The sequence below is a fragment of the Barbatula barbatula genome (genome assembly GCF_947034865.1).
Source record: "Barbatula barbatula genome assembly, chromosome: 3".
Taxonomy (NCBI): domain Eukaryota; kingdom Metazoa; phylum Chordata; class Actinopteri; order Cypriniformes; family Nemacheilidae; genus Barbatula; species Barbatula barbatula.
In genome coordinates, this window is record NC_136764.1 from 16,244,787 (window position 1) to 16,271,086 (window position 26,300).

The 26,300-nt window shown below is 39.5% G+C and overlaps 1 protein-coding gene across 1 annotated transcript in view; it reads right to left on the minus strand.

Moving 5' to 3' along the window:
* Positions 1–26,300, minus strand: part of ptprfb (protein tyrosine phosphatase receptor type Fb) — a 95,879-nt gene that overhangs the window by 52,204 nt on the left and 17,375 nt on the right. The window contains exons 3-6 of the mRNA XM_079453326.1: positions 19,385–19,530; positions 18,262–18,403; positions 6,406–6,594; positions 2,366–2,476 (exon numbers count right to left, since the gene is read on the minus strand). Of these exons, the coding sequence (XP_079309452.1) occupies positions 2,366–2,476; positions 6,406–6,594; positions 18,262–18,403; positions 19,385–19,530 (588 nt within the window). The remainder of the gene's footprint in view (positions 1–2,365; positions 2,477–6,405; positions 6,595–18,261; positions 18,404–19,384; positions 19,531–26,300) is intronic.

Here is a 26,300-nt window from a genome sequence, read left to right on the forward strand (position 1 = left end):
GATCATCATAAAAAAGCCCCGGGCCATATTCTGCCAAAGACTACCACATGAAAGATGATGCGTCAATTAAAGGCTGGGTAGGACTAGCAGTGCAATGCTAGAGCACAACACTAACAATCGGACTGACTTACATTATTGACTATCCAATTTAATTAATGCTCAGTCAGCAAAATATCCTCCTTAAATATTAAACAATGGAAGACTCATACACACACACACAACACACAAGATATGGTGAAGAGACAAGAGGGTATGAAGCGCCCGCTTGCTTCACTATATTTGATTTGTTGTCAGTTGCAGGAGGAAGTGGAAGAAGAGCAGACAGTGCCTGACATCCTTCCACTGTGGAATAAGCACGTGACAAATGAGAATGCACATTTACAGCCAGTAGACATGACTCTGATTCCCCCAATTGATAAAGTCCACTGACAGAGAGACACGGCGAGGGAGAGTTATGGAACATTTCGACAGCTCGCTGTAAAGTGCTGAGACCCAGGGAAAAGGAAACAGCAATTGAAAACATACATCCACAGAAAGGCCGGCAGTCGTAGACACCCAACTTACATAGTGGGCCAGCAGATAAAAGAGAAGGGTGAGAGGCTGAGAAATAGCACCATGATGCTGGGCTGAATGCCCTTGAAGAGTACAGCAACGATGATTAGCCATTTTACTGAGACACTTTGAGAAACAGGCAGTGCTCAAAGCCAAGCTGTGACTGATAGATGGATACAACTGACACATTAAACATCTGTCCAGACTGAGGTTGCAGTAGTTGCTGGAATACACATTGCCCATCTTTACTATTTTGGCTGTGCGTGTTGTTAAAATGTATTTTTAGTGAAATGCGGGACAATACTGAAATATAAAATCATGTATTAATTAATCTAATGCTTAAGGCGAATCACACAAAAGATTTTAGGAACGATTTTAGTCAAGATCATATTTTTTTTTAAAGCCAAAAAGAAAATGTTTATTGTACTTTTAATTTGTTATTATTGTTTTATTTTAAATGTTGTACTGCAAAATAAATAAACAAATTATATTTTTTCCCTTTTAACCTTATTCACCCAAAGAATTTCATCAGTCAGTATATTTTTTTCTTGCTGTTTGGTCCTGCCTGCATTTCACAAAAATACATTTTAACAACACATATATAGCCAAACAGAAAAGAAAAATGAAGTGTTTTTGAAAATAATGCTTATTTTTAGTATTTTTATTGTATTTTAAATGTATTAATGTTATTTTAAGCACAGTAAAGTAATCCTGACAATTTTAAGAGTTATACTGCTAAATAAATGAATAAACTGTACAGTAATTCAATTTAAATAATGATCTACTTCTATTTTATTTAATATATATATAACAGTTTTAAACCGTAAATGAACTGTAATATTTGTTATCGCAGTATTTCATGGTATTTATCATGACAATTCTTTAACAACTTTCAATTCATGTTCATTTAAATGATTAAAAGCAAACATTTCATACAATGTTTTAATACAGTAAATTTAAATAAAGTAATACATTTAATAAAGTAATTTTAACTGTGAAAATAAGATCACATACAAAAAAATAATGGTGGTAAAATAGGTTTTATTATCTTTTACCAAGATTTATTTTCTTTTCTTTACCTTTCTATTTCTGGTGAAAATGTTTACATGAGACTGCGCCCTTTTTATTGACTGATGCAATGTATTTAGATGCCAGTCATGGCAACCCGAGTGCTTGTGTTATAAGATGACGTTCAGTTTAATCCCATTGTATTGAACATTTCTGGCCGTTTGTTTGACAGGAAGCATGAGAAGGCTCAGGCTTCACCTCTTGCGTGACAATAACTGGGTGGCACCTTAACGTCACTAGCTGGAGGCTATACTGGCTGTCTGCCATAAGCTCCCTGTTATTACCTGCATGGAAAGAGCTGAAGGGGTTGACACTCATAACAACAGCACTCCCAGAGTTCTGTTTCACAGACAATGCTCGAACAACTATTATACCTTTAGATCCATGTATTAATACTGCAGGTGTTCTTTGTGTCACTAACCTTTGATTAACCCTGGTTGTTTTTCCTCTCTCATCACAAAGAGTTATATAAATATGCATGTTTACCTGTTGCTATGGTGGCAGAACAGCAGTGCATTTCATTTATCTGGTACTTCATAACAAAAATAGATTGCACCACCTCTAAATCTAGGTTTGTTTTACCTTCGGTCCACCCCAGCAAGCCACAACAATTCATTTTTAAACGTCACACACAGTTCAACACACAGGGAGTCAAAACTAAATTGCAATATTGTCAAAACATCAGTGTGAAGCATTGTTAGGGAAGTTGTTTTGATGAGGGTGGCACCTGCAGAGCGTCTCTTACCTCGCACGTAGAGATTGGCGGGGGCAGAGTAGCGCGTCCCAGCGCTGTTCGTAGCCACACATTCATATTTCCCCTGGTCTGATTCTTCGCTGTTTTCAATCTGCAGAGCTCCTGAAGAAAGAAAAAGGCCAGAAGTCAGATCTTTGATTTATGAACACGAATTATAAATACTTTCTTCACACGCTGGAAACTTTGCAGCAGAGAATCAGTAAACATTTCCTGTTTAAATGTCAGAACTCTTCCGCTGTGTATATACGTAGATTACTGGCCAAAAATGCTGTCTAAGACATATGCATATAGCTGATTTTGCAGGCTGAGGAAAGCTATGGCTCAACATACTTGCCCTTCTCTGTTATTAGAAAAAGCTTGTTGGATGTTAATGTCATTGCCGAGACACCACATTACATCATTACCAGGGCTATTTGTACCCACCAAACGAAGTTACACGATAAAACGTCAGAACCGCATAACTATGACGCCCGTATAGCGACTTTCATAGCTTAGTCAACGTATATTCATAAATGTGATATTAGAACAAAGAATGACACATTGTTATGAAAACATCTGCTATAGTTGTCAGCTAAAATCCACTAATGTGCCCTAAACAATTACACATCGATGGACAGGCTATTTACACAATAGGATTTAAATCTCAACATTAAATACGTGCAAGCCAACCCGAATGCCAGCAGATCCCTTAGGCCTGCAAACTACAACAACGAGAAGATCATCGAGAGGAAAATCGATCCGGGCTATTCAGTGTCCTAAGCAAAGATATTCTGCTTGCTTCAACAAGACCAAGCACCCACTCCCTTCTTAATCTAGCACAATCACACATATTTACCTCTTGCGGTGGAGTACCACCATAGCAGGCGTTATCACCCGCCCTGACTGCTTCCCAGCAATGCCAGGGCTGCAGGAAAGAAATAACATGCGCCACTAACCTTGCCCAATCTCCAAGTTCAAGGAAAACTGATTGGTGGTGTTTCCTACTCTGACAAGAAGCAAATTACTAATCAATTCTGAGATTGCTCAGCGCTGATTGCCATCACCCCTCAGTCCTGACAATACATCTGACTGATGCCCCCATATCGTAAAGGTGGAGGGACGGGAAGAAAAAATAGTTCATTTAGAATTCAGTCTAAAAAGGAATGGTGTGGAAATTACCATTTTCAACTCCTGCTTTTTCAATATCAAAGTTTTACATTTTTGACAGCTACAGAGACAAAAACGTATACCTTATTGTTAACATTTATTTTGTTCAAATGCGTGGTATGGGATTTTTAAATTAACATTTCACAGTGACGCCATGCAATTCAAACAAGTTTAAAATACATCCCAAGAAATGAGGACATTTTTTTTCCCCTCATTGCTTAGAGATACACAACAGTACGTACGGCATGAGTTGATGCGATGAATTGAGGACCAAATGTGCAAATGTTCTCAGGGAAGAAGGACCTGTATCTGGATAAGTTGTGTTTTTCACTAGCTCATATAAGAGGTTAAAGTATATTCTCTACCTTTCCTGCTGATCTGAGATTAATTGTGAAGACAAAGCCCTGCTATTGAGTTCAACATCACACCCATGGACATTCAGACAGTAAAAATCAGCAGCCACTCGAGAACATTACAGCACGTCAGCGGTTTTCTCCCCTAGCGGGAAGACGTCCTTCCTGGTTCATGAAACTGAGGCGAGTTTTTATGCTCTTGCAGTCAGCAGTAACAAACAGGCCTTTGTTATATTCAGTGGAGTTTTCGACTTCTTCACTGTTGTCTTTTTGTCTATTCAAACTTGTTTTACAGACAAACCACATGGCAGGGGCCCCTAGTCTCAGACTGCACGTCAACAGACGGCCCGCTGTCCGCATGCTGACTGTCTGATACATTATGCACAAGACCAGAAAGCACTTTCTTGTTAGGGCAAGCACTAATCTGATTGGCTGGCTTCACTTAATAACCTCGAGTAAGGGCACAGGGTTTGTTTTTAGGCGGTCTAAAATAAGGTACTGGGTTAAAACAACAAAATGTTTTTGAGGATGACGTAATCACTGCAGGTGTCTAAAAGTGTCAAATCCATATTTCATTCAAAATTGTGAGAGTAAATCTGTACGTGATCCAACTCGCCATCGGAGCCTTATCCTCATTGCACACGCACACTTACAGTAGTATGTATATTGCATCATAACAATTGGAATGTAAGAGACACTTTTATAAGACTCTGGAATATAAGTATATATGCAGAACAATGACACTTGTCACTATAACTATAACCTGGGCTAGTTCATTATTCTTTTTTCAAATTTTTGTTAAAATTAACTTTATTAACATTAAATCTTTCTTTTTAAAGAATTATGTGAAATTAAATTTGTAAATTATACAAAATGTACATTTGTTAAATTCAAGTACACATCATTTATCTTTATATTTATACCATGTAATTTCTGCTGCTTACTGCTATACATACCATGACTAAAAGGTTGCAAGAAGAAAAGCTCATTTAAGAAGAACATTATTTTTTAAGCTTAATTATTATTCAGGTTTAATTGGAAAAAGGTTGCTTATCTTAAGTTAATTGAACGTTTTTGTTTTTGAGTGGCCTCATTAATATTTTGACAATTAAATAGACTCCAAAGCAATACACTTTTATGCGATGCACTTTTTTTGGGACACATGATAGAGACATCATGGGCACAGACAGGTTGAGTGTCGGGACACAGATTGTGCACATACAGGAAATGAGCAGGAAATGACAGCAGTGGTTGATGAGACAGGTAATGGAGGTGACGTTCTGTGAGATACTTTCAAGCTGTCTTACCTCGTATCGGTGAACCCCCTAGGTGAAGAAAATTGAATGCAAACAAGATTGGAAAAGAAGTGTTAGTAGACAAGGAGAGGAAAACAGAAAAGAGGGAATCAAATGAAAGCAAGCTTAATTAAACAGAGAGGAATCAAGTTGAGATAAATAGTGTTCTCTGAGGAATAGTAGCATGTAGGCTGCCTGCTGCAACAAAATTCACCTGGAGAAAATATTTGAGGGCAAATGTTCATTGTGGTATAATTTTGAGGCAGTTTAGATGCCTGCCAAATCTGCTGCTTTAATTCATATTTGCAATGTTAAGAAAACAATGTGGATTTCCCCCACGCTTTTGTGGCTCATACTGTTGTATTGCTCAGAAAGGCACAGATTGTTAGACACCTGAATGTTGGGAGGGTGAACATTTTGTCCCATGAATCATCATCACTGTAACCTTTTGTATATTAACATTAACCAGCTTTTTGGATAATGGTTTAAAATGTCACTCGGACATGAGATAACAACAATACATTTTTTGTCCTTTAAATGAAGTAAAAAAGCAAAAAAGTTGCGCACCTCATATTGTCAACAGCCAAGAGATGTTTTGATCTATGGTGGAAAAGTCCAGTGTTTCAATAAGCTATATGTATTTTTAAGTATATCATCTCTATATGAGACAGAGCCATCTTAAGATAATAACACTGGAAACCGAGTTCACCCCAAAGCCCAATTTCTGAAACTGTTGACTGTTTCTAAGCTTGTTAGAGTAGATGCTGACTTGAGAAATCAGAGTCTGAGAAATCAGAGTCTGAGCTCCTCTGTGGAGCTGCCCTCTAAATGAAGTGGATTTAGTGGAGAGGGATAAACTGAGTCAGTCAGGAGCCATTAATCCCGCCTGGGCAAAGTCCTGCACATCAGTCTGATCCTGGGTCAGACCTGAGCTGTCTATCCATTAGGCAGGTCTACAATGTAAATAGAGCAGTGGATTGATACTCTCTGGACTGTTCTCATATTCCCACAAGGATGCCTACAATTACCCGGGCCATTTTCAAGTTAGTGCATCCTACAGTATGACCCCTTTAATGTTATGGCCATGTCAACACTTTTCTCTTTCTGTGGCTTGAAGAGACAAACTGGCAAAAACAAATCTGACGTCGTATTTTTTAGAAATACTGCACAGACATACACTAAACTGAATGCAGATTTTTACTGTGGGTCGAAGAAAAAAAAAAGTTTTAATCAATACCTGAACGAAGCTGTTTGATTCGCCCATTGCTGCTGTTGATGTCTACAGGCAGGAAGTCTTTAAACCAGGTGATCTCCGGGTCAGGGTTGCCACTGGCGGCACACAGCATGGTGGCAATTCTTGTGCGCTCGACCACCTTCAGCTGAGGACCCATGTCTATGGTGGGGAAGCCGGGAGGAATCTGGTTTTCTGCAGAATGAAAATGAGAGTCAAATAAGTGTAACTGCAGTTGTCTCAAGAAAATGTGTGCATGCTGCGAGTCAGGGTTTGGAAGTAACTGTCCAGCAAAGCAAATCAGAGCTAAATTAGTTCACTGAATCAATTAACTGGACCGAAAAAAAACCTTCCTCTGCATTATTAAGATCAAAAGCATGGCCAGGCTAATGAGTAAAACCGACGCAAAGTTTTTTGACCTGAAGGGAGAGGGTTCAAGCAGACCAATCACAGCACTTGCGGTCCGTGCTGTTTTTGTACCAAAAAACTGTAAATTCTTAATACACAAAGAAAACTAAATTATTGATACACATAGAACTGCAAATTCTTCAAGTGATAGTTCACCTCAAAAATTACAATTCTGTCAACAATACTCTTGTCATTTTGTGACCTGTAACCTGTATGACTTTTTCATTTCAAAGAAGAAAACTTTCTTCCGCTGAACTCAAAAGAAGATATTGACACAATTATGTTTTCATAATTAACACTAATTATAGAAATAAACATGTGAAAATTATGTGGGTAAACGTTCAGTTTCCAAAGACAAAAACGCATTAGAAATGCAATGGCTGTAAAACTGGTTTAAAATGTGCTTTTGGCTCCTCACTCGCACAAATGTTTGGGCGAAAGCCCAGTGTGCGTAATATTCACACTCACAGTAGCCGCAGCATCACATTCTCTTTGAGTCCAAGGTAAGCCTAAGAGCAAGCCTGGTTTATTTATTTTAAGACAGCCTCCTGAATGTGACACAGATTTCAGTGCTTCTAACACGTTAGGTGCTCTCATCAAGCAATAGACAGATTTGATTGGATTACAGTGATCTCTCTATTCATCCTGTTCAGAATTAATTCTTTGGTGCATTAATTCCTAATGGAATACGCAACGCAACACATGTTATTGAAACCGAACTGAGTAGCCCTCACAAAAACATCTCAACTTCAAATTGAAGACCCGAGTCCCAGGACAATGTAAATCAGAAGTGCGATTAAACACCGTGAGCAAACCGCAAAACGGTTATTTCATGAATCGCTAACTCGCATTTAAAACATCAAACAGGGAATAATTCAGGGGGCGGAAAACGTTGCGCATTCGTGGACACTGACTTTCATTCAATAAAGAGTCTGTACAGCAGTGAACATTTCGGTGCATAGTAACTCGAAATATGAGGTGGTTCGAGTTCTGCCTCATTAAGAAGCAAAAGAAGCAAGATTCGTTTCAGTGTGTGACCTTCAGAAACCAGAGGGGTGACGCGCTGTCATGTACTGAGACAAACAATTCTGTCTCTATAACTTGGAGTGAGTTCAACTACCTGTATGAGTGTGGGTTGTATGACTGACCTGGTCCCTGTCTCTGAATAAATGCAATACATTTTCTTGATAAAGTGCATTACTATGAACAACCAAGACAGCATGCAAGACCGAAAACAAAGCAAAAATATCTGAGAGAAAACTTTTCCTCAATACAGTGTGAAAAGATGTTATGTTTTAGGCTGGCTAAAAAAACAGCAAGCCTTTGGCATTTAAGGCATTGAACCAACAGAAAAAAAATAAAAAACGTTCTAATGTCATCTGATGATCTTTTATTAGTGTCATGGAGAGCAGACTACATTATTATGAGATTTCGTACAAAAAGTTTGCGCACACTCTGTGTGGTGGTTAGTGAGTGGTTTGCAACTAATATTAGCTTGTTAGAAATGTTTATAATAATGACAGCAGCTTCCTAACAAGCACAGTTAGCTTAAAAAAAAAAACTGATTTTTTAAACATTTTGAAAAGGAGTTAGAAAGCACTGTGGTAAAAACTGATGGCTATGTAGTGTAATAAAAGTTCCATTCTTTGTCCCAAAAGTACTTTTATCTCTTATACCATATTACTACTCATGACGATTTCTTTTTAAATACAATCTTTGTCTGTCTATATAGCCGAGTAAGGACTCCATTGCAGAGATGAATAGGTAGAAGTGGGAAAACTCGACAAAACGCCCCACACCATCCCGACTCTCTGCTGATTTGCGCATCATAGATGTGGGCGCCACAGCAGATGGTGGTTTGAATTCAAAAAGCCTGCCAACGCTACATTCATTGTTTCCCTGAAGCAGTTCTGAAAAGGTGCTTGGCTTCGACTGGGTGATACATTCGGCGGGTAATTGGGATGCCATCTTGGAAGGAGCGGAGAGAAACTTGAGCGGACTGAATGAAGAGGAAGTGAGAGGAAAATCCAGAGAGTTTTGCTGAAATGTTCCAGCAAACAGTCTATATGAATGTTCCAGTGCACAGAAACTGAACTTTGATGACAGTGATGTCATGTTCTGAAATTCTTCTTCTGTTTCACCTTTATTGAGAGCAACCGGCTGATGTCATGGTATATGAGAAGCATGAAACCTGACAATTACAGACAAAGAGTAAAGTCTCACATTTTTATGCAACGTCAACACCTTACGTGCATCGAATTACTTTCGAAAAAATGCAGGGTCAAGCCTACTTTTCAAGAGAAACAAAGATTTGCTAGCTGAATTGCGATTCAGTTTCGTGACTAGAGCGACAACCTGATCGTGTCGGATCGTTTTCAACTCCCTGTGGGTGCTCGCAGGGAATCTGTATGGTGGGTGTGGACAACTATGCCAACTGCTCAGTCATAATTCAATTTTGTGGCTCAATGTCTTTTCCATTGTCGTCAAAGTCAATATTTACTAAGCTTAGGCTGCTATTTTCAGGTCACAATGAAGCCCCTTTCAACACCCTTAGAGTCAATGTTCACCAATTCACTGAACTCTACATGACAAAGCATCAAGACTGACACCACCACCAGTGACACGCAGAATGCGTTCGATATGACAGCAGTTCAACAGTTTCGACTATGACCTTTGTTGTTACTGACAAGAATGAAGTCGGGTCAAAATTTGAATCTTGTTAAAATCTTTTTTTCTGTTCATCTATCTAAAAACTGTTCAAAGCACAGTGACATGTTATCTCTTTTAGTTTTTTCCCCACTGTCTAACTTACAACCTTGTAAAATCTCCCTGCTGATAAAATGTAACCCTGCCCAAAACAGTATAGAATATGAAATGTAAATATTCCCATTAAAATACCATTATGAACCATTAGCTTTTTCCAAGAAAACCATTACAAAATTGCTTTTTGTGGCACGGTTTGGTCATTATTCTAAGAGGATCTAACATCCCACCTATAGAATCCATCACATACCAGTTGAACCTTTAGTTTCCATTAAAACCAATACAAATCCATTTTAAAACTTATAATAACTTTTTTAATGATTTCTAATGTTTTTTTGTCAGAAGAGGTTTCCACTTCCTTACATAAGATGTTGTTTTGTGGCTCCTTCCAGAACTTTTATGGCAAGTAGTCAAGACCTTGTGATAACCTCTATCAACAAATATCACTCACTTACAATACCATCCAATCAAATTTACTTTCTGAAACGGAAATCTAGTTTTGCCATTCAGAGACCGAGAGAGGGTATTTAATGAGACCTTACCAGAGCGATAAGCCCTTGCAGGCGTTTGCAGATGGCAATCTATATTATCTCCACGGCTGTGGAACAAGGCCAAGAGCATCCGAGCATTATCGAAGCGTGCGACCACATAAAAAGGAACTAACAGAGTAGCAAACCATAAACCCATCTATAATCAGCTGCATGGAAATAAATAGCGACATTGTTCTCTCCGCAAAGCAGTGAAGTGCAAGCGCCAAGGCTTATAAGCGATCTGATAAAGGTGCTCACGGTAAAAACAGAAGCAGGGAGGTAGGAAATATCAACCTGGAGTTAAGTAAATTCTGAGTGAAATAAACTGATGCCAATTGCCGACAAACAAAGGTGCATCGTTGCAAAACAGAACAATGCGAGCGCTATGAGGATAATAATACCATTCAGGTGGACAGGATGAAGTAGGGCAGTCTGCGATGTCCTAAAGGCAGAAAAAGGGAACAATGATGCTAATGTAAAATCAAGGCTCCCATGAAAAAGCGATTCAGCGATGCACAAGCACAATAGTCCTCAGTGCTGGGTCAGAAACATTACAGTAGAACAGACATTGGTATAGACACGAGTTCACCGTGTGAGGATAAAGAGGGCAATGGAGGACAGGAGGGGTACATGCCAACCTCCTGCCAGCTCCAATTACTTAAGAGAATAGAGCATTACATGCGGGTGATGGGTCTAATCAGAACCCCGCTGAAGAGACAAGTCTCCGTCCCCAGACCCCACTGTGAAACAACCCGAGTGCTCTCCACATTCACGTCAGGCAGAGTTATTCTCACCCCACACAAACACGTCGCTGCAGAAGAGGATGCTCAAATGGTGATGAAGCACCGAGGGGAACCCGTGCAAACATCAAGCGGTTCTTCAGAGAAGGATCGTGCGTGTTAACATCCACAAAGCATGCAAAGGTCGTAGAAAATCTATCAATTTGAAAACCAAACATACTTGCGTGTCAAAAGCATTCGACCAAAACGTTTCTACTGTGGTAGAGCAAAACACAAACAGTCTTAACTTTATCGAAAACATTACTCGTTACAAATGCCCTTGTAATCTTCATAGGAGTGTGTGAGATGAGAGTGATGGATGATAACAATTAAAGGTGACATCTCTTTTGATGGAGGGTAATCTGCAATGATACATGACAACATCACGCCATCCATTTGAATGCATCTCTTCATTTCAAGAGAAGAGTCTAGGTTTGTCATCCTAACAGTTTTCCATTCTTCACCATGCCAAGAAAACTTACGAAAACCACAACAAATTAAAACAGGGTTATCAGTCAGTAATTATTTTTAATATAATGAAAAATCTAACAATCATTCTTAGATGAATAACAGCCTTAAGTTCAACAGTTTAAGCAAGTTTTTTTAAGCAAGCCCTTTTTTATAAAAAAGTCCCTTTGTTTCTAATGATGTTTCACCTCCCGCCCTGCCTCTATCTGCCTTTTTCTGATAACACACAGTGCCATTCCAAAAATGACAGACGTGTCAGACGTCTACAATAAAGTGCCAGCGAGACCATCTAACCAAAAATGGCTTACACAAGTAATTTAATATCGAAAAAACTGTACACCTTTCCCCATAAATTAGATCCCACTCATTCGTCCTCAGTGCATTCTAAGTGGTTACGAAAAACCTAAAGAAGACAATTACCAGCGAGAGTTGGCAGCCAATGAACAAAACAGCATTCACGCAAGATGACATCAGCACTAGGTGATATCAGTGACAGCCAAGATATCAACTGGTCAAACAGAACACTGTTTTGACTACACGCTGCTGTAAGATAACATTGACATGATATTACATTTGCATGTTTGGAGACGCTTTTAACACGATGCCAGACAGATGTCATTTAATCAAGACACCGTGAGAAGACTGCAGCTTTGAAGAATGCAACTTGACCTGGTACTTATTATTTACTAAATCGTTTTTACTAAAACTAAAACTATTGAAATATTTTGTTTTATTGAAATCAAATAAAAGTGTTGTACTAATTCCTATTTGATTAAAGGAAATTGAGAAATATTACCTCAGCAATAAACTAATATTTAACTTTAAACAGAACTTACAGAGCAATATAAAAAATAAACCTAATAAATAACAAGATTTGGTAAACCTAAACAACTTAATATAAAACCAAAAATATAAAATTAAGCAATTCATCACTCAAAAAATAAATAATAAATATATCTCTGGACTTTCTACAGTTTGCTGTTAGCATGTTGTTAAGCTAACAACTCCATAACCAAACAGCCTCCAAAGTGCTTGCTCCCTTAAAATGCTGTCTAAATACACAGCTAATCGTTTTTATAACTTAACTGTAAGGCAACTATTCATTTGCTGTATTGATTTTAACTGACTCACTAAAAACCAATAACCGTCATCCCCAACAATTTTAAATAGCATAACTGGCCCACAACCTCATGGACATCTGCAGTGAATAACAAAGCAACGTGTGCAAAGGTGAACGGCACCAATGAAACGACGAAGTGCCGTCTGTGGTATTTCACCAGCGTGCTGTTTATCTAAGTCAGTCGCAGGGAAAGAGGTGTAATGCATGCCATGACCTTTAAAATAATATACTTTTTCTAGCTGGCCAGAATATTCAGCCTGACTTCTCATCCGAACAGTCACTTAATCAATGTTGCACAGGTGCGTTGCTTGGCTCTCTCTCTTCCTCAACACACACGAGGTCTTTCTGTTTTCTCTGTCTCGCCCTCTTCTCTGTGTCCTCCAGCTTCTTGCGTCTCATGATGATCTACAGCTCTGCCACAGACACACAGCTATTATTTATGCTACACGACACTGGTTTGTACATAACAGCACATGTGTGCTCCATTACCATAACGGAAGGGTGATCAGCTGACTCCACTCGAGCGCAATGGCCCGGGTCACCTTGAGTGTGAAAATGAAGGTGAAAAATCTCCCATGTTATGGAGATTCTTGTTTAGATGGGAAAGACGCCCAGTGCAGCATACAACCATCATGTTTTGTACATAGCTCAACTGTTTGGATTTGAAATGGCTTGACAAGCACAATTTTCTTGATGTTTTTTTATTAAAACTTGGCAGAGGACATATCGAACTTAAACATAAATGTGCACTTAAAAATAAATTGCAACAAAGCAAATAGAGATAGACTAAAGGCTGCAAAAAAATGTCTTACTAGTAGGTAAAAACAATGGAAGAACATAGCTGGTGTGTAAACACAAGCCCCTCCACTGCTGAATCTGACAGCCTTTACTTATTCTTTCAGTCTGATAGAAAGAATAACACAGATCAAACACATGAGCCTCTCTATTAACACATCTTTTTCGACGGAGCTATAGAGCTCGGACACTGCACTAATTAAACAGTAAAGATAAACCAGATTATAATCCTTTATCCTATCCAATCCTTTATAATATCAAGCACTGCCAATCTCCGTTCTCTTATGGTTTATTGACAGGCATTATATCTTCCAGCAGAGGGATGGCAATCGCCTGTGATAAGCGTGCTTAAAAAAATGTTTAAATGAAAATTTGTGCCCTTAATATTTTAGCAGTAGTCAATTCATAAAAGCAAAGGCCTGTTTTTTGACAATCTCAGCGCAGTAAACGTGCAAATACGGCTGCTCTCCTTAGGTCAATTTATCAGTTCTGACTGAGCAACTACTTGTACCTCACCTGCTCATGGGACTAGTTTGGTCCATTAGTTTAACTCATTCAACACCTATGATCCCCTCACCCTAAAGCTATGCTGACCAGTCTGCTGGACGTACAACAACTCAAAGTGTGAACTGCTCCAATTACTCAGCCCAGTGAGCATGGCCGCCAGAGCCACAGGGTTGCTTATCCACAATTACCAGGGCAACATCAGTCGTGAACAGCTACAAAGCGCAACAGAGAATACAAAAACAGCACTAGAGACTTCCTCACACATTTAAAGCCTACAGAGGTCACTTCATTCTGGACTGGACAAGACAGACATACAGGTTGTAAACTTATCTGCAAAAAACAGTATAGCTTCTCCACAGAGATCCGACAGCTACGAACATGTTCCGTCAGGATTAATGAGGGATGGTAGTCATATTAATGAAAATCACTTTCAACAACATCAATTGAAATTAGCGAATCAGTTATTAAAAGCCATCGAAGATACGGCAGAAAATGCCGATACAGTCTCCAGGTGAATGATTCCACCTGGCCATATTGGACGAGTCCTTGGGAGAGTCCTCGCTCGACAGACGCAGTTTGTATCTTTCAAACGCTCATGATATACAGCACCGGGCGTCAAGCCAGCAGATGGTAGGAGAAATTAAACTTGTGACACGGATCGTTGACTGGAGCTAAGGAAGCGGTTGGAGACCACACCTGTGGAGAAGAGAGGGTCTGCGTCCGTTGCTTGAAAGCTCCTCCCTGGAATGTGCGTAAACAAATGCTGCCCTACCAGTGAAAGACCAGGTTATTCATTCAAGCAACCGACCTGCACCTGCCATTCATGTCGAGAAAGAATTCTAAAGCTAGCTGTAAAGAAAACAAGCCAAAACGACAAAACAACTCTAGGTGACAGGTGGTATTAAACCTGACAAATATGGCTTTGCTAGTATATAAAAAAATCCCAGTTTTACATAAGTCTATTATTATGACCGGTTAACTTAAAGGTACAGTTTGTAACAATTTGGCAGTCAAATATCCAAAAACCACTAGGCCAGTGTTATATATTTTTTTAGTCGAGTACTTAGAATATCTCAAATGTTCCAACTACTTGTAAATCGAGGGAAAATTGCTATTTTAAACAGTGACTCAGGGCCTGGCAGTTGCCTGTCAATGGCGTCATATCAGCGTTTCCCTTTTGTTAGCACTTTTACTGACGCAGAAACATGATTTCTTGTTCCCATCTGATTGATTGCCATCTGTGGGGGAGTTGATGACATCATTTCACGCTCCTTGACAGCGTCATCAAGCTATGCCATCGTTGTTGTTTTGAATGTGTGCCCTCTATCGGCGGATTTTACAAACTGTGGCTTTAAAGGATAGTTCACCCAAAAATGAAAATTCTGCCATCATTCACTCACCCCCTTTGTCATGTCAAACCTGTATGACTTTTTCTTTTTTTGCAGAACACAAAAGAAGATTATTTTTGAAGAATGTTGGTAACCAAACAACAAATCACACTGGTTTTGTGTCTGTACAATAGAAGTGAGTGGGTTCCGCCATTGATACCTTTAGTCTTCAAAACATCTACTTTTATGTCCAAGAGAAGAAAGTCATACAGCTTTGAAATGATGACTGATGCCACAGAAAACCGATCTCCCTCTTGTCATTAAATCAGCGGATTCTGTAGTTGTCTTTAGAAATCTGCTAAAAACACATCTCTTCCGTCAACATCTGTCCCATTAGTAGTCTTCTACTTCTTCCTTTATTTTTAAGAGTGTATAGCCCCTTAATTTTATGAGTGTGTAACTGGCTCTCATCAAGCAATGTTTGGCAGTTACATCATCAGGTTCGGGCCTCTTTGATGGACAAGGGCTCCAGGTGTTTTGGAAGAGTACCTGTGGAGTTCTTGCAGGGGGAATGTAATGAGGAAACTCAATCCTCTAAAATTTCAATGATCCATCATTCAAAAGCATTCCTGTGGGTTCAGAGAACAGTAGAAGTCTTTCTTAAATCTCACTACATGATACATGAAAGCACACACATAGTCATCTTTATGTCAGTCAGAGAAAGGAAAAGACCATGCAAGGAACTGACAGAAAAAAAGAGAGGGAATTTTCCCATCTAATGAAGGTTGTCATTTTTTGTCTCTGTGCTTATTTGCATTCAAAATTAACAGGTGATTTATGGACGAGACAAGTGAAGGCAGTTAACTACAAATACTGGGCGCAAAACAAAGAGTGACTCCTACAAAGAGGTACATCCAACAAACTGCTCTGCATTCTGTCTTAGCTTCAGACCTTGAGTATCAGAATTGTCAAATCTCTCGCTACAGTGAAACGAGAAGCAGAACCAGAATGCTTCTAGACGAAGTCATTATGAATTCACACAGAGCCCCATGCTGGCATTCGTACAATGTGATTACAAGAGAGGCATGGCGAATTTTTATTCAACAGCTGTGAGCAACTAACGCCCACAACCTTGGTGCAAGTGCAGCCTGGAAGTGAAACCTGTTGGTATTCTTCACAACATCTAGTTTGTGGAGACGCGGAGGCCCTGAAGACATGTTACAATACATCAGTGGCCTTTTGTGTTAAAGGACTTCGTCGCTTACATTCCCAGAGCAAAGAGTAACTAGAAAAATCAGTAATTACTGAAAAATTTCTTCGAGCAACCACCATCTGCTTGTGTCGGGATCAATCGTGTGATGTTCGCATTAATTGTTGAAGAGTTGTGTTTTAAGTAACCAATTAGAGAGGCAGACGCTGTGACTCACAGACTCCTAAGCTGCGAACGACCTGCTAAATACAGGCGGGAGTGACTGAAGTTACTTCAAGTTCTAGCGCATCAACAAAAGTTCGCAAGTTTTTTGTCAAGATGTTTATGTGTGAGATGTGACTGTAACTTTCTTATATGCAAACAGCTTGTTATTTGCACAGCTCTGTCTTTTCTTGCCGCCTCATAACAAAATTATAAAAATGAAAATCTTGTCATTATTTACAGTGCTCTACCGCATGTCATTTCGAATCTGTATGACATTCATTCTTCTGCAGAACACATAAGATATTTTGAAGAATGTGGGTAACCGAACAATGGCGGTACCCATTGACTTCTTTTGTATGGACACAAAACCAATGCAAGTGAATGGGTGCCGTCATTGTTCAGATACCAACATTCTACAAAATATAGTTTTTTGTCAGAAGAAAGAAAGTCATTGAGTTTGAAATGACAAGATTTTCATTTTTGGTGAGCTGTCCCAGAGTTAAAAACCTGCCAGTCCTTTTCAAGTTAAACTGTGATCAAACTGAACGCGTTATACTTAGGCTTAACATCATTTCTGTGACCTAAAGATCTGAGAAATAATAGTATTTATAGCCCAGATCCCCAAGACAATTTAAATGTGCCACAGAGGATATCCTTTAGTAAGTCATCAGAGTACATCATTATCATTCAACTTCTCCTTTGCGCCGGTCTTTAAGCATTGCTGCAGGACAGAAATGATGCATTGGTAGCTATGAACAAAGTGCTATATATAGAGTTCATTCTCGGTCCTGCTGTATCCTGTGGGCGTCCAGCTAAGCCACTTCACTGTGGAGAGCAAACCGCCTGCCCTTAATATGGCACCTCTCTCACTTCCACTTCCTGTTTCCATCTGAACCCGACCAGAGAGCTCCAGCCATCACATTTTCTTCATTAAAGGCTGCTCATTTCAACTAACTGGCCTTTGTCTGCTCCTACGCTGGGATAAAAATATGATTCAAATGGATTACACTGAGGTCTTGTGTTTAATAACAAATACACTGTGGGGGCCATTTTTAAAAATTCATTTCATACATTTAAAGTGTGATATCACACTCTGATCAAACTTGTGACACATCCTACATCTTGATGTGTATTAGTAAGCACATAAATGTGGCAATACAGGAGCTGGACCCCCAGGCTCGTGCATTCCAGAGCAACTGAAAAAATGGGGTCAAAGGGCTATACCTAAAGTAGAGTTCACACCCTAACAGTTTGAAATACCAAAAGTTCTACCGGTGCTGAAACAACAAAGCTTGCCGAAAAGATTGATAAAAAGCATACAATAGAAGCCTGGTGGGAGCATCAGCCACCCTTCAAAAAAACAGATGACCAGCAATCTCACCTGGTCTAGAGTAAGACAGCATTTTTCTGTCAGTGTAAATGTTCTTATGCTACTCTGCGGCCTATTAGAAATGCTTGTAATCCTGGCAGTGTTTGAACTTTAATAACAAATCCAGTTACAATAATGAGTGAATCTTCAATAAAAGGCAGACATATAGTCAGTGACCTAGTCTGTCAGCAAATTGTACAATCCCTGATGACACACAGTAAAAATCAGGTTGTTTTCCAACTCCGCCCATTCACCCTCTCCAGCAAATCTTGTGATTTACAACATTACAACATAAAAAACACCAAATGTATATAAAATAAGCATCCGAGTATTGTATACACCCATTGTAAATCAAGGGTCAATAGAGGCATATGCTCTTACCTTCCAGCACGGTGAGTTTAGCGCTGGTGTTGATTTCTCCCAGGCTGTTGGTGGCTGTGCACTCATAGATGGCCTCGTCCCTGTGCGTCCGAAGCGGCTGGATGCGGAGAACTGAGCCTGAGCCATCATCAAATTCAATCACCTGAGAGAGACAGAAAAACAACACTCAGTCAAACCTTCTACTCTCACCTTCCAAAAAGATTTCAAATTGAGTCTCTGAACTTGAGTCTCCAACAGTTTTGCGTTATTCTAATACAAATGTCCAACCAAGGTGGATATTCGGATAACTTTATTTCCTCATGGTAAAGAACTGATATTTTACACAGATTTCAAGCAGAGTATACGTGACTTATGTGAAGTGGAAGCTGAGCAGAGTTTTTGCCTGAAGCAAGGAGTGAGTTTCTTGAAAGTCAGCGTTTTCACTGAATCACACAAGTTTATATGCACATGTAACTCCTTAAAAGAAGCATGCGTTTCTTTTGACCTATTTTTATTCATATTTGTGAAGACTTTTGTGATGTGAAATAAAAGACTTTTGTGATGTGGTTTGGTCACAAATCGGAGTGATTAAAGTACGCTGGGAGCAAAAAGAGAAATTGTTGTCGCTCCACTCACATACTCTGATTTAACCCTGCTGTAGCACTGTACGCTTGGAAGTCCACAAGGTGTGTACTGGGCTGTAAAACAGGACTCTTCAAAATACGTAAGATATAAATCTGCTGAATATAGCTACTGTACACTCCTAATAGGTGGAGACTGTAATTTCCATGTGGGTTAAGGGTAGGGTTGGGCAAAATAGCAGAAAATGTATCTACACAAAAAACAGGTACAAAGATCTGAGCTGTTTCTCCCGAAATGCAGGAAATTAAGGATGCTCGCTTATGACCCCAAAGCATTACGTGGTCATGTGGTCACAAGTGAAACCATAACACAAACAGGACTGAAAATAATGAGTGGGACAAAAGAGAAAGGTGTGAGGTGGCTGACGGCAACACAAGAATGTATCAATGCGAGTGTGTAAGGACGAAAATAGTGTCCAGTCAGAATGATGACAGAAAGTACAAAAGCATCATGGGAGAGACACTGACATGGAAAGGAAAAGCAGGGGAAGACAGTTAGTCACCTCGAAACGCTGGGAGCTAACTTTCTTTCCTTTCTTCATCCATGTGATCCGAGGCTTGGGCTCACCCGCTGCTTGGCACACAAAAGATGCCACTCCTCCTGAAATCCCTGTCTGGTCCTCTGGAGACTTGATAAAATTTGGCATGCCTAGGGAAGTGAGGTGGAAAGCAGAGAGAAGGCAAAAAAGAGAAAGGGGGAGAAAGAACAGCCATTAATTCCTGAATTTTGGTCACATACAACCATGCAAAATATGAGTTATCAATGGATGTCCCTACACTTGAACAAAAAGTTAACAACTGAGCCATTGTCACCACATTACCTGCAGTCTTTAAGGGGTTAAAAAGTTCTGTTCACTCTATGACAGCTCAATGAATAGGGCCAAAAATGAATACACTGTCATTCTCATCATCATGTCATTACAAATATGACAGGCTTCATGGAAGAATCAGTGAATAGTGACTTCAGTCTGTTCTCCACACAAAGTTATTATATGGCTTCAAAAGCCACAGTACAATGCAGAAACCATATAGAAAAAACTCATATATTATACAGCAGTGGACAAAATTAAGAGAACATTATGGGTGACCCCAAATAATCAAAGAATCGATAGGAGGAGCCTGATTTGACTACCAATCTCACAGTCGAATCTTCGCTAAGGAATTATGCAACGGGGATCATGCCATTTTGGTTAAATGGGCCGTGGCATAGCAGACAAGCATGCACTGTTTAAATGGTGAGATGCTTTATTGCATTCCTCCTATACATGCGGTAAATAAAGAAACTTTATTGGTAGTTCATAGGCAATGAACATGCTTGTATTCCCGTATGTAAAAAAAGAATTCATTATTATTGAGTAATTTTGAGGCGAGATCTGGTCTAGTAGCCTAAGTGGCACATTATTATTACGTGATGTTTTAAGAAAAGTCCAATTATTTTACTATTTGTGGCTTGTGCTTTGAATATATGTTCCCCTGCATTTCAAACATTTTGCCTTAACATTTATTTTTCACATTGTGACTTGAATCTGGCATTTTTATGTTTAGCAAATTAATGTTTGATGCATCAATGTTGTGCTGCACTTTGCGCTGTACGCTTAACCACCTGCTGTCATCCACATATGCGCACACAAACACCCACGTATGATTCGACAATCAGTCGACTATAGGCAAGACATGACAATTCTGATTTGACTATGTATATCCTTAGTCAGGGACACCTAGAGACCATTCCAAGTCTTCATTTCTAGATGTATGGTGGCCAATCCAGCCCAGTGTCTGGTAAAATTCAACAAAACCAAACCTCAGAAGTGACAAAGTCGTCCACCAGCAATGTGAAAGACTGACAGCATGACAAGACCCATGAAAACTGTGATAAAATCAAGGTTAAAAAATATTTGTTGAACTTTGAAATTCGAACTTAAAATGCATGAACAAATATTTTTGTTATATTGCTTAAAAGAGAATATGAACTTGTTTTCAATGCAGTATTTGATGTCTAAAAAATACACAGCATATTTTCTGTTATTTTTACCGGTTTATTCAGTTTTCATTTTCCGCAAATTTATATTTGAAATTTGGGAGAAATATTGTAAGTAGTTCAAAGAATGAAACAAAAATGATAATTTTACCTAAACACATACCTATATAAATAGTTAATACAGAAAAGGTGAAAATAATTTTGAAATAGTTTTAAAAAAACAGCAGGAATATATATGCTCCTGGCTGTCACATTTACACACAAAAGGAATTTCAAAAGATTTATAGGGGAGATTATGTTACAGGGAAATGTAAATATGAGTGGTCACTAAACAACCTTTCGGTTGGTTTGTAAAGACCAGCCACAGCACGCTGCAGTTCACTATTTTCTGGAAGAGCAGCTTGCACACCCAGCATCTTTGTCACACATTTACAATACAAACAACAATGGGACGTGTTTCATCACTGCTCTGACTGGATGGGGCGGTGTGAAGATAAAGACCCACGTGTATCGCCTGAGTCAACTCAAACATGTAATGGCTTGTTTTGAAGAACATCAATGTCAGATCAGGGAGAGCAGGGCCATTTGGCAATGTGCTGCTACGACGCACCGTTCAGAGGAAATGGTGGGCGATGAGCGAGAAAGGTGAACCTCACAGTACACCAAGATGTGGATACCATGGTACTCTCAGGTGTTATGTGAAAAAAGCCTCATCTACTCATCAACTACTTGTAAGTCGCTTTGGATAAAAGCGTCTGCCAAATGAATAAATGTAAATGTGATATACAAAAGTGACCGTGTAACACTTTACAAGTGTGCCACACTGCAAAGGTGTTAAGAATACAAGGACAGTCCTTTATCATTCCCATAAATGATTTTTATAAAATATATAAAAAGCACACAAAATGAATATAAAACAAGATCATGAATTTTTTATGAATAATTTATTTCATTTCATAAGCCTAGAAGATTTGATGATCATCTTGCAGATGGGAAGGACACAAAATCCATTATCACAACAAAACATCTCCATTGAACCACATGGGTCTTGATGTTCTAGCAGGAGCTACACAGTGGGAATCCAATCCTATCTCAGTCAAACGGGAGATAAATTACAGCCGTGTGGGGACTACACATGGTAGTGTGTATAATGCTCTCGAATGGAACAAGCCAAGGGAATACAGCGCGACTCCTTTATACTCCAGAATCTGTGTGAAAGACATCAAAATCGATAACTAGTTAACATAACATAGCACCTACAGGCGGGTGGTGGAGTTCTGACTAGCAAGCAGGAGGTGTTTGTTAAATCATCTCTACGGTGTGACAGGTGGCTGACAAGAAAGGCTTTTTGGAGATGGGGTGGTTGAAGCCGCCCTTGCTCTAGGACGTAACCCCCGTTGGAGCTTCATCTGAGGAGAAGAGCCACAACTGTGAGACAGTGTGTATGCACCCGTATGTGGATCCGTTGTATAATCTAAGCCGATGTGTACCACACCAGCACCCCTCTGACCCACAGGAGTATTGGTTGGCCTGACATTTAAATGACATTTAAGTGTCTGTTCCCCTGGAGACTGGTTTGATTGGCACAGTAGAGCAATGCATACCCTCATTAAAGCTCTTCCTGACACTTTTACCTCCGTTATACCGACACGAAATAGAAAAAAAGGTGTTTTTGAGAGATTATGGGCTTCTCCTACTAATAGCAACATCTTTTAGCTACTGGGAGATTAATGAGAAAACCACAAGATTCTCCGGAAATTATGCTGCAATGATAAGCATTAACCAGAGATGGCGGCTAAAAGCCACTGTAAATGCACAAGAACTTAACTAGAAAATATGGATGAGAGCTGCATGATCTAACAAATCCAGGAAGCACCCAAACACTGCACCTTAAAAATATTTAGGTGATACCAAGGTGATTTCCCAAACATGGACACTTGGGTGTTTGTGTATACTTGTTAGTTTCTTGAGATGGTCTATCTTTAACACATTTCTATTAGATCTGAGAAGAGTGTTCAGAAGCACAGATCAGTGTGCATTAACTGATCCGGTCACATATTCCGAATTAAAGCACGTATACTGTAAACTGCTGGCAGTTTAGCAGATGAGACGCATGAACAGCCCAACAATCATCCTAATTCTGGGATGAGCTAAAACCAAAAATGGATTCATAATGAATTCACCAATGTTTTATTTAAATGTTTACATTAAAAATACTTTAATTCCCATTTGTCCACCAAGAGACCCTTCCTACCCACTTTTAAGCAATGAGTGACTTTTTATCTTCTATGTGCTCTTGAAACATTTGCAGAGCTCAAGTGTCAAAGCCAACAGACAGGCGAATAATCCAGTTGTGCCCTCAACATGTTTGTGAATTGACAGAAGAGAGGTTCAGGGCTCAGGGTCACTTGATGCTCAAAGAAACTCTGTTGAGAACAAAGGTCAGAAGAGGAGATGAGAGAGACCAGGCTCTGACCTCCCATGTGCTGGTGCTGTCTTCTAAGTCTTTTTATATTAACCAACTCAATAAAATCCACAGGCACCAGAACAGGTGGCCTTAGACACCTGTTGACATTTAGTTCCTACCATCATGCTTTAAACAGTGGCACGAGGCCAATATAACAGGGGGACAGACATGCGGCCACAAAATCCTGTCTGAAAACTTTTACATGACAACCGATTTATCTTGCGCCTCTTAAGTTTTCTCCATTTGCAAATTGAGTAATTGAGGCTTTTTCCCTGGAGGTGTTGCAAAATGCATCTGCATTTTGTAGGAACATTTTAAGCATTTATGCGGCTTTTAAGAAGAAAGCAATTAGAGTGGAGATGACAAATGGACGCCGGTAATTAGCAGCATTCCGGCTCCACAGAAACACCTGATCCGAATTGAGTGCAGGATCAATACGCAAACCAGAGCGCCGTCCATTCATTCTCATTAATAATAGATTAGCAAGTTATCATTTTCACTTGTGTGCTTAGCGGAAATGTGTCCGATGCCATCAGCTGCGGTTGTTTTAGTGGAACTTGTCCATTTACTGGGTTTTAGATCTTTTGCAGGCTAGTCGTTTCGCTATATCAGTTCAATATATCGGGTTTCCTTCATTAACATACGCAGTTCCCTCGTCGAATAGAATGCATTGGCATCTCCGTCAAACCTTAAGGGTAGAAAGGAGGCTTTTAGATGAAGTGATGAACTGCTGAAAGTTCAAACTTACTAACACTTTTTAGACCTTGAGATGTGTCGGTTCTAATAAATGTACTGTTCAAGCAGCCTACATGAAGATAAATAAATAAGTTAGCGGGGACGAAAAATAAATGGTAAGACTTGACAATAAGGTGTCATTGGTTATCAGTTAACACATTCGTTAATGCATAATGCATGATTATTAGTATATGTTAATGTTAGATAATACAAATGCAAGTTTGTGGTTCATTAACTAATGATAACAGCTGCAATTTAGATTTTAAATACATATATAAATACTTAAAATAATGTACTGAGATGAAATGCTGTAGAAGTATTGATCATGTTTTCTAATGTAGTTAACTAATGTTAACAAATGGAACCATATTGAGAAGTGTTCCCAAATAAATAAACAACCCAGCAACAGGGTGGATTTTTCCCGGAGCATTCGATGAGCAGCTAAGTGCGCCACTTTCTAGCGCTATTAAATTATTTAACAGAATGTGCAGAACACAAACTCTGAGTACAATTACACATATCACTCTGTGAGCGGCATTAAAGTAAAGTCTCTCCTCCCAAAACGCAGATTATCTGCTGGAGAATTATTTTAAGGTTTGTGCATTCCCATGACCGGAGCCCCCTCAGAGCTGACAGAAACCAAGATTAAATAAAGTTCCTTATGCTGCTTGAGTGGAGGGTACACAGTCGAATCATTCCTAAAAGCATTAGCTCAATGTTCCCTCATGCGTCTTTGACAAGTCGATGAAAAAAGAGCTTCCTTTTAAGGGAGGTAAGCTGTATCATATGACTGGGGGGGTTTAGCGTTACTTTGGCTTTAAAACCAGGGTCTTCAAAGCCGTGACTCATTTGTGGTTTCCACCGCCGACATGATATTGGATCAAACACAGAGACGGTCAATCATGAGGGAATATCACTCTGGCCTCATGATAGAACAATCGAGTTATTCTGTCTCGCAGAGAAAACCTTCCTGTTTAGAGAGAGTCATCAATATTAAAACGTATGCGCTGGCGCAAGGGCATTCCTGCTGAGTTCTCATAGGGATACCGTTATTATGAGCACAACACGTTGAAAGCATGTTTACAAAAGCCTGGTGTCGTGCTGGTGGCAAAAGAAAATGTGTGTATTAGAGAAGAGATATCTGAAGGGAACGTTGGCCGATGATAAGACAAGGTCACAAACTCCTGGTGAGACTACACGGTATATGAAGTTTGGGGTGTTTACGGTGGACAGGCACTATGAAAGATTAAGAAGCCATGAAATATCAACAGATTGGAATGCTTTTGAAAGGTTAACCTAAAGTTATTGTCTGAGAACCTCAGGAGTATTCACTGCAGTGATGCACTTACCCGAAGGGCACAATTATGACACAAACATAAATGGCAGTAACTCCGGCGACTTTTTTATTTGCTGTGACCTGCACGTAATCTGAGTTAACCTGGTATTTTCCTCGGAGGATTCATCCAGTCGATGGTGAGCTGCAGGAGAAATATAACATTTTAGCCTAACCCTCGGCTACGGCAGAACACACCAAGAAATGAAAATGTCGGAATGGGAAATCTGCCTGTGGTTTACTTTGATTTTCTTTAAACAAGTGATGCTTACGTTTGGTGGTAATGACTTCAGCATTTGACTTCAGTAAACACTCACAAATTCAGCAAAGGATTCATTCATTCTCGTTTTTCCCTGACATAATCATTTGGTTATCTATAGTGATCATATGTATATTTATTTGTTTGTTTTGCAAGCTAATACTAAATAAAAGAAACACTGCACGTTTACAACTCCTATAAAAAAATAGTTGCTGTCGTGCTGTAGCTTCCCTGCAGAAAACAGTGATGCGTAATCAGAATTTCCCGAAGCCAAGAATATTTCATATTTGAGTAGGAGCAACACATTCCTGCCACTGTATTTCAAATTAATGTATGATATCCTTTATAGTATATTATAGTTTTTGAGGTTCTTAATGCATCAGATCTGTCTGGGCTTAGTAGAAACAGGGTGAGTTTAAAGGCAGAAGTCACCTTGGTGCAGCCAGTGTCATTGACCGGCAGGTACCGAGAGAAAGTGCTCTCCCCGGGGGGGACGGCGGTATGGCGAGGAGATCAGTGGCTAGACGCTGGGTGAATGGGGAGCCGTAATGGATTATGTCATCCATCACAGGCAAAGCCCCTCTGACCCACGTTTAAAAAATTAATCAGCTTCCCAAGATAAAGGCCCCCTTCAAGACCACCCATTC